Source organism: Siphateles boraxobius, unplaced genomic scaffold (genome assembly GCF_051911475.1).
Source record: "Siphateles boraxobius isolate OS27281-9 unplaced genomic scaffold, OSU_SipBor_1 146, whole genome shotgun sequence".
NCBI lineage: Eukaryota > Metazoa > Chordata > Actinopteri > Cypriniformes > Leuciscidae > Siphateles > Siphateles boraxobius.
In genome coordinates this window covers 262501-272500 of record NW_027508751.1, presented here as the reverse complement: position 1 = coordinate 272500, position 10000 = coordinate 262501, and the positions used below count along the sequence as shown (strand labels likewise).

The 10000-nt window shown below is 41.3% G+C and overlaps 1 protein-coding gene across 1 annotated transcript in view; it reads left to right on the top strand.

Annotated features, from left to right (window-relative positions):
- The window catches only part of ncstn (nicastrin), a 33694-nt gene extending 24098 nt beyond the window's left edge, over positions 1-9596 (top strand). Inside the window, exons 14-18 of the mRNA XM_077230498.1 lie at positions 1222-1324; positions 1850-1989; positions 6050-6256; positions 8561-8676; positions 8749-9596. Of these exons, the coding sequence (XP_077086613.1) occupies positions 1222-1324; positions 1850-1989; positions 6050-6256; positions 8561-8676; positions 8749-8755 (573 nt within the window). The 3' untranslated portion in view covers positions 8756-9596. The remainder of the gene's footprint in view (positions 1-1221; positions 1325-1849; positions 1990-6049; positions 6257-8560; positions 8677-8748) is intronic.
- Positions 9597-10000: the final 404 nt, after the last annotated feature.

Genomic DNA, 10000 nt, shown 5'->3' with positions numbered 1-10000 from the left:
CAATCTCACACACACACACACACACAAACACTCACTCAATCTCACACACTCAATCGATCTCTCACACTCAAACACACACACATACTCACACTCACACTCACACACACTCAATCTCACTCACACACACTCAATCTCACACACACACACACACTCGCTCTCCCTGAACAACATCACCGCTGACCCCAAGATCGTGAGTCACCCGACCTCTCTCACACACACACACACTCACTCAATCTCTCTCTCACACACACACACACACACACACACACACACACACACACACACACACACACACAGTCACACTCACTCAATCTCACACTCAATCAATCTCACAGACACACTCACTCAATCTCGGTCTCTCTCTCTCTCTCTCTCTCTCTCTCTCTGAACAACATCACCGCTGACCCCAAGATCGTGAGTCACGTGACCTCACACACACACACACACACACACACTCAATCTCACACACAAACACACACTCACTCAATCTCACACACACACACACACTCACACTATCTCTCACACACACACACACACACACACACACTCAATCAATCTCACACACACACTCAATCAATCTCACACACACACTCACTCAATCTCACACACACACACACACACACACACACTCACTCAATCTCACACACACACTCACTCTCTCTCTCTGAACAACATCACTGCTGACCCCAAGATCGTGAGTCACGTGACCTCACACACACACACACACACACTCAATCTCGCACACACACACACACACTCACTCAATCTCAAACACACACACACACACACTCACTCAATGTCACACACACACTCACTCTCTCTGAACAACATCACCGCTGACCCCAAGATCGAGACTCTCTCTCTCTCTCAATCTCACACACACACACACACTTCACTCTCACATGATCACATGTGACTAGTACTCTTACAATGTTCCTGTTTTGAGTGTTAAGTATGGGCTTGATTGTGTTTACTTTGAATATTGTCGAAGCATTATTACATTAAATGAATGAAGACAAGAAGGATAAATATAAAATATAACATTAACAAAAGTCAATAAAATGAGAAGTTGTCAAGTAATAAAAGTTTTAGATCAGGTTTCTTAAAGTTTTAATTTGCACTTGGGTTAGTCTTATAACAGATACACATATCTGTCAGAACTTCTAAATAAAGCTGATTTTGTCCGATGTTTCTGATACTGATATGATTGCTGTCTCTCAGGTCGCTCAGCTGCTGTATGGCTTCTTAATCCAGAAGAACAACAGCTGGTTTCGCTCCCTGCTTCCTCCTGAAGTCACAAAGAAAGTAGCCAACAGCATTTTAAGTATAATATATATTTTTATTATAAAGTTTGGATTTCATACATTCATTTCTTATTCAAACAAGATCCTGTCATCCAGCATCTCCTCTTTCATCCTCATCACCAGAAATGTGTTTTATGTGGACAGATTAATACAGTAAAAGAACATGTAGGATGTTAATGAAAATAACTGTCTTTTCTGTTAGCCGAAAGCTTTTTAATCTTCGCTATTGCTTCAATGTAAATAAACAAGCGTGCTGTTGTTGCGTGACGTGTGTGTTCAAGTAAGCCAGATATGAGCAGATTCTGCACGATACGCTGTATTTAATATATCATGATGACGCTAAATCTGCGCAGATCTGTCTCACACGAACTTCCCCAGCGTGAGTAAACGTAAGAAACGCACCAAATTGGCTCGTGATTTGACAGCGTTTCCCGCCACTGCTGATTTATACACACACTTGGCGTGTGTTTGTGTTCTTCTGCAGTGTAAATCTTCAGCTGGTGAAATAACAGGCCGTATATCTGACGCTCTCCTGCTGTGTTTAGGCTCTGGTCCTCCTCAGTTCTACATCGGTGTGGACAGCATGCACAGCGTGACCCGCTTCGTTCAGTACATCATGGCCAACCTGACCGGGACCGTCACCAACCTCACAGAGACCCAGTGCCAGAACCCCGAGAGCAAGGACGTAAGCATCAGAACTTCAGCTCACTGCGCATGTCAAGCAAGAGTGTGTGATTCAACCCGGGGAAATAAGTCAATTGTTCAATTATAATGTTAAAAACTAAAATATGTTTGATTATTGTATCAAATTATTAAGATTATTGCTTAATAGTTATAATTGTTCCATTTATATATAATGTTAAAATTTTAAAAATGTTAAATTGTCATCTAAATATTTATATAATTATGTTCAATTATATGTTAAAAACTTTAAAATGTTCAATTATTGTCGTCTAAATATTTATATAATTATGTTCAATTATATATAATGTTAAAAACTTGGAAAAAAAATTATATTATTGTCATCTAAATAATTATATAATTGTACTATTATATATAATGTTAAAAACACTTTAAAAAATTTAATTATTGTCATCTAAATAATTATATAATTGTTCAATTATATATAATGTTAAAAACTTGAAAATGTTCAATTGTTGTCATCTGAATAATTATATAACTGTTTAATCATATATAGTGTTAAAAACTTAAAAATGTTTAATTATTGTCACCTAAATATTTATATAATTATTCCATTTATATAAATGTTAAAACTTACAAATGTTAAATTGTCATCTGAATAATTATATAATTAAGTTTAATCATATATATATATATATGTATATGTATATGTGTGTGTGTGTGTGTGTGTGTATATATATATATATATATATCCAGAATCGGTCTGTCTTCGCCAGCCAAAGATGGTCAGCGCAGACCACAACGATCTGCCCAGGTCTGTCGGTCCTTGGGCGAGCCCCATACAATTGTGTCCCAGATCTTGTCGTAGCGAGTTGCGCCATCGTGTTGCAGGGCGTCCCCGTGGCTGCTTGATGTCTATCGGCAACCAGACAGTGACTTCGCGCGTCCATCTTTCGTCCGTCCGCCGCATCAGGTGCCCGGCCCAGCGCTTCTTGGCCTTGTTGGCCAAGTCCACCGCGTCGGCCACCCTGGTCATGGCCCGCAGCTGCTCGTTGCGGACGTGGTTGATCTGTTTAACCCCGATCATGCGGCGCTCGATTGCGCGTTCAGTCGCGGCCAGCTTTTGCCGGTCGGCCGCCGTCGTTGTCCAGGTCTCAGACCCGTAAAGCATGGCCGGTAGGACGGTGCTGTTGAATAGGGCGGCTCTGTTGGTGGCCGTCTCGGCAATTGAGCCAAAGCTGACCCAGGCGGCTCGGCGTCGTCGTGCCAGTTCTCGACCAATCCTGTGGTCGGTGGTTAGCTCCTGGCCCAAGTAGATATAGCTATCGACTTGCTGGAGCTGGTGCTGGCCGACGTGAAGGGTGGTGTCTGCCACCTGGTCGTTGAGCATCCACTTGGTTTTGGCCAGATTGATTTTGATGCCGATCCGAGCGCCAGCCTGGTTGAGCTGGTCGAGCAGCTGCTGTACATCGACTGCTGAACAGCCTATTAGCACGATGTCATCGGCAAACCACAGGTGATTGAGCCAGCGGCCGTTGATCTTGATGCCGACCTCGTTCCAGTTGAGCTGCCTGAAAATTTGCTCGAGGCAGGCGGTAAAAAGCTTAGGCGAGATGGTGTCGCCCTGCTTGACCCCGCGGCCGACCTCGATGTTAAGCGGCCGGTCGAACAGGGTGATGGTGGTGGTGCAGTTGCTGTTCAGCTCCTGCAGCAGGGCCACATGCTCGTCCCCGATGCCTTGTTGTTGGAGGGCGAGCAGCACGGCATTGATCTTGACCGAGTCGAAGGCCTTCTCGTAGTCGACGAAGGCCAGGCCTAACAGCATCTTGTACTACCTGGCCCGCTCGAGCAGCTGGATCGGTACCTGCACATGATCCATGGTGCTAAAGCCAGATCTAAATCCGGCCTGCTCGATGGGCTGCTGTTCGTCTAGCTGCTTGGCCAACCGATTGAGCAGCACCTTGGTAAAGATCTTATATACGGCCGACAGCAGTGTGATCGGCCGGTAATTGCTGAGCAGCTCACGGTCGCCCTTCTTGAACCGCAGTACTGTCTTTGCCGTCTTCCACTGTTTGGGGATTTGACATTGTGCCATGTAGCGGCTGAATCGGGTCGCCATGGCCGTCCAAAGGGAGTGGCCGCCTGCTTTGAGCAGATCGATCTCCACGCCGTCCAAGCCAGGCACCCGGTCTGCCTGTGCCTGCTCGACTGCATGTCGGACCTCGCTTTCCAGCACTGGTAGGATGGACGTCAGCTGGTCGAGCTGAAGGTTAGGTGGGGGGACGGGCACCTTGCTGGCGAATAGATCACTGTAGAAACGCCTGCACTCGGCCTCAATGCCGGACCGAGTCCTGGTTGTCCGCCCGTCTACCGTCTTCAGTGCTGGTATTTGACCACGCTGCTGTTGCATCGCCCGCCTGCACTTTTTCAATATATATATATATATATATATATATGTGTGTGTGTGTGTGTGTGTGTCCGAAATCCGAAAATTAGAATATTACTTAAGACCAATACAAAAAAAGGATTTTAAGAAATGTTGGCCAACTGAAAAGTATGAACATGAAAGTATGAGCATGTACAGCACTCAATACTTAGTTGGGGCTTGTTTTGCCTGAATTACTGCAGCAATGCGGCGTGGCATGGAGTCGATCAGTCTGTGGCACTGTGCAGGTGTTATGGGAGCCCAGGTTGCTCTGATAGTGGCCTTCAGCTCTTCTGCATTGTTGGGTATGGCGTATCGCATCTTCCTCTTCACAATACCTCATAGATTCTCTATAGGGTTAAGGTCAGGCGAGTTTGCTGGCCAATTAAGAACAGGGATACGATGGTCCTTAAACCAGGCACTGGTAGCTTTGGCACTGTTTGCAGGTGCCAAGTCCTGTTGGAAAATGAAATCTGCATCTCCATAAAGTTGGTCAGCAGCAGGAAGCATGAAGTGCTCTATAACTTCCTGGTAGACGGCTGCATTGACCTTGGACCTCAGAAAACACAGTGGACCAACACAAGCAGATGACATAGCACCCCAAACCATCACTGACTGTGGAAACTTTACACTGGACTTCAATCAAAGTGGATTCTGTTCCTCTCCTCTCTTCCTCCAGACTCTGTGACCTTGATTTCCAAAGGAAATGCAGAATTTACTTTCATCAGAGAATATAACTTTTGACCACTCAGCAGCAGTCCAGTCCTTTTTGTCTTTAGCCCAGGCGAGACGCTTCTGACGCTGTGTCTTGTTCAAGAGTGGCTTGACACAAGGAATGCGACAGCTGAAACCCATGTCTTGCATACGTATGTGCGTGGTGGTTCTTGAAGCACTGACTCCAGCTGAAGTCCACTCTTTGTGAATCTCCCCCAACATTTTTGAATGGGTTTTGTTTCACAATCCTCTCCAGGGTGCGGTTATCCCTATTGCTTGTACACTTTTTTTCTACCACATCTTTTCCTTCCCTTCACCTCTCTATTAATGTGCTTGGACACAGAGCTCTGTGAAAAGCCAGCCTCTTTAGCAATGACCTTTTGTGTCTTGCCCTCCTTGTGCAAGATGTCAATGGTCGTCTTTTGGACAGCTGTCAAGTCAGCAGTCTACCCCATGATTGTGTAGCTTACAGAACTAGACTGAGAGACCATTTAAAGGCTTTTGCAGGTGTTTTGAGTTAATTAGCTGATTAAAGTGTGGCACCAGGTGTCTTCAATATTGAACCTTTTCACAATATTCTAATTTTCTGAGATACTGATTTGGGGGTTTTCAGTAGTTGCCAGTTATAATCATCAAAATTAAAAGGAATGAACACTTGAAATATATCAGTCTGTGTGTAATGAATGAATATAATATCCAAATTTCACTTTTTGAATTGGAATTACTGAAATAAATCAACTTTTTGATGATATTCTAATTATATGACCAGCACCTGTATGTATGTATATATGTATATATATATAGTGTTTAAAAATTAATGTTCAATTATTGTCATCTAAATAATTATATCATTGTTAAAAATCACAAAATAAGAAAATTATTATTTTTTTGCAGTGGAGGTGGTGGACCTATGTAATGTATTCCCAGAATGCCCAGCCCTCATGTTCCCTGTTTGTGTTCTCAGCTGTTCTCGTATTTCTGGGTGTCGGGACCGTTGGTGAACGGCAGTGGACAGCCGCTCTGTGTGAGGGCGTCGGTGCGTCTGGCTAAAGCTGTGTCTCCGGCCTTCGAGCGCATGGAGTACGGCTCCCGGGATTACTCCACATGGACCGAGTCTCGCTGGAAGAGCATCCGAGCGCGAGTCTTCCTCGTGGCTAGCCGAGAACTTGAGGTAATCCTCCTCATCGCATCACAGTCACTGGCGATGTTTACATGCAACCAAACAATCCGTTAGTAATGTATTGACGGCTCAATCGGACTGAAAAGCCAAACGCCTTATTCCATCAGGAAATAGGAAACAGGAAATAGTATAATGATGTTGAAATAGCGAACTGACGTTGAAATAGCATAATGACGTTGAAATAGCGTACTGATGTTGAAATAGCGTGATGACGTTGAAATAGCGTAATGATGTAGAAATAGCGTAATGATGTTGAAATAGCGTACTGACGTTGAAATGGCGTAATGACGTTGAAATAGCATAATGATGTTGAAATAGCGTACTGATGTTGAAATAGCGTAATGACGTTGAAATAGCGTAATGATGTTGAAATAGCGTAATGATGTTGAAATAGCGTAATGACGTTCAAATAGCGCAATGATGTTGAAATAGCGTAATGATGTTGAAATAGCGTAATGATGTAGAAATAGCCTAATGACGTAGAAATAGCGTACTGACGTTGAAATGGCGTAATGACGTTGAAATAGCGTAATGACGTTGAAATAGCGTAATGATGTTGAAATAGCGTACTGATGTTGAAATAGCGTAATGACGTTGAAATAGCGTAATGACGTTGAAATGGCGTAATGATGTTGAAATAGCGTAATGATGTTGAAATAGCGTAATGATGTTGAAATAGCGTAATGACGTTCAAATAGCGCAATGATGTTGAAATAGCGTAATGATGTTGAAATAGCGTAATGATGTAGAAATAGCCTAATGACGTAGAAATAGCGTAATGATGTTGAAATAGCGTAATGATGTTGAAATAGCGTAATGATGTAGAAATAGCGTAACGATATTGAAATAGCGCAATGACGTTGAAATAGCGTAATGATTTAGAAATAGCGTAACGATGTTGAAATAGCGTAACGATGTTGAAATAGCGCAAAGACGTTGAAATAGCGTAATGATTTTGAAATAGCGTAATGACGTTGAAATAGCGTAATGATGTTGAAATAGCGTAATGATGTTGAAATAGCGTAATGACGTTGAAATAGCGCAATGATGTTGAAATAGCGTAATGACGTTGAAATAGCGCAATGATGTTGAAATAGCGTAATGATGTTGAAATAGCGTAATGACGTTGAAATAGCGCAATGATGTTGAAATAGCGTAATGATGTAGAAATAGCCTAATGACGTAGAAATAGCGTAATGATGTTGAAATAGCGTAATGATGTTGAAATAGCGTAATGATGTTGAAATAGCGTAACGATGTAGAAATAGCGTAACGATGTTGAAATAGCGCAATGACGTTGAAATAGCGTAATGATTTAGAAATAGCGTAACGATGTTGAAATAGCGTAATGACGTTGAAATAGCGCAAAGACGTTGAAATAGCGTAATGATTTTGAAATAGCGTAATGACGTTGAAATAGCGTAATGATGTTGAAATAGCGTAATGATGTTGAAATAGCGTAATGACGTTGAAATAGCGCAATGATGTTGAAATAGCGCAATGATGTTGAAATAGCGTAATGATGTTGAAATAGCGTAATGATGTAGAAACAGCCTAATGACGTAGAAATAGCGTAATGATGTTGAAATAGCGTAATGATGTTGAAATAGCGTAATGATGTAGAAATAGCCTAATGATGTAGAAATAGCGTAACGATGTAGAAATAGCGTAATGATGTTGAAATAGCACAATGACGTTGAAATAGCGTAACGATTTAGAAATAGCGTAATGATGTTGAAATAGCGTAATGATGTAGAAATAGCCTAATGACGTAGAAATAGCGTAATGACGTAGTAATAGCATAATAATGTAGAAATAGCGTAATGACGTGTAAATTTCCCATTTATTGACTGACAGCTCTCCTGTCCCAATGTTGAGAAAAATCGAAGTGCAAAGGCGTTTGTTAAATCTATTGTACTCTACTGTACACTTCTGCAATCTACCCCTACTGTAAACTACCTCTCAATAATGTCACAATAACCATCATGTTTACTCACACACACACACACACACACTTCAGTTTATTTCTCGCAACAAGAGAGCTGTCAGTCAATAAATGTGAAAAGTAACTAGGGTTACTTATTTGAAAAAGTAACTTAGATATTTTGTTGTTAATTGAAAACCAATGTGTTACTTTACTAGTTACTTGAAAAAGTAATCTGATTACATAACTCAATTTACTTCTAATGAGTTACACACAACACTGCATTTATCTGATCTATATACATCTAGATTTATGATTTGCTTTGATTTTATTTATCACATGAGTTTGTTTTCTGTGTGTGTATCTGGCAGATGTTAACACTAGGAGTGGGCGTGGCTGTGCTGCTGCTTTCTCTATTGGTGACGTACTTCATCAGCTCGAAGGCAGAGCTTCTGTTTAGCTCCGCCCGTGAAACGCCCACAACTACCTACTGAACAGAATATCATCAACTGGAAGGCGGAGCTTCTGTTTAGCTCCGCCCTTTAACGCCCACAACCACCTCCTGAACAGAATCTCATCTACTCGAAGGCGGGGCTTTTGTTTAGCTCCGCCCACAACACGACCACAACCACCTACTGAACAGAATCTCATAAACTCGAAGGCGGAGCTTCTTTTTAGCTCCACCCTTAAACGCCCACAACCACTTACTGAACAGAATCTCATAAACTCGAAGGCGGAGCTTCTGTTTAGCTCCACCCTTAAACGCCCACAACCACTTACTGAACAGAATCTCATTCCCTTCAGCACAGAAACACACTTCAGTTCAAGAGTAATTTATTCTAGCCTGACAGGATTGTGCCGCACTGGTTTTAACTGGGCTGGGCTGGTCTGAACTGGTCTGGTCTCCTGGAAAGTTGTTCATATTGTTTTTGTCTTCTTTTTTTTATTCCCGATGATTTTTCTTGATTATGAAAAAAAAGCTGATTTTAAAGTTGAGTGTGTGTGCGCATGTGAACGCGTGTGTGTGTGTGTGTGTGTGTGTGTGTGTGTGTGTGTGTGTGTGTGTGTGTGTTGACATGAATGCAGTGAGTTTGTGCAATAGCTTACTGAGTTTAGTTTAAACTTTTTGATGTGAATCTTTTTATTTGGGAATGTAAAACCGTCCGTGCAGGACTGCGATCTATTCGTCGACGACTGTAACGACACAATTAATCCCCAAACACAGACTGTCACAATGAATCGCTCATTATGTTGCCACTGAGCTTTGTAAAACCACATTAACACTGACATGCAGCATTTGTTTGTTGACTTTAATTGAATGAAAGATGATTCATTAATGATGTCATTATTTTTCTCTAAGAAACTGATGCCTTGAGAACCTGAATAAACATGACTTTCTTTTCCAAAGTTTCATTTGGCTTGAAGTTATTATTATTGAAATAAACATTATCAACATAAAATAAAATCGAGCAGATTCAACAAAGAAAAGCAAACAAATTGATTATCTCATGAAACGATGTCCTGGTCGTGCATATTTCAAGAAACCAAAACAATATATATAATTATAAATGTAATTTACTGTTCTGTCAAAAATGTATAATAATTTTAAATATTATATAGCATAAAAATTATAAAAGTTGTTTTCTGAAAAATACTGTTCATTGCTGAATGATTTTCAATATATCACGAGAAATTATAAATATAATATTTCTTTTTTTATTATTATTGGAATATGATCAGGACATTTCCTGACAGTTTTGTGAAATTCACTCACATAATGTAGTTGCAGGCAATATGAATGACTTTTTCTT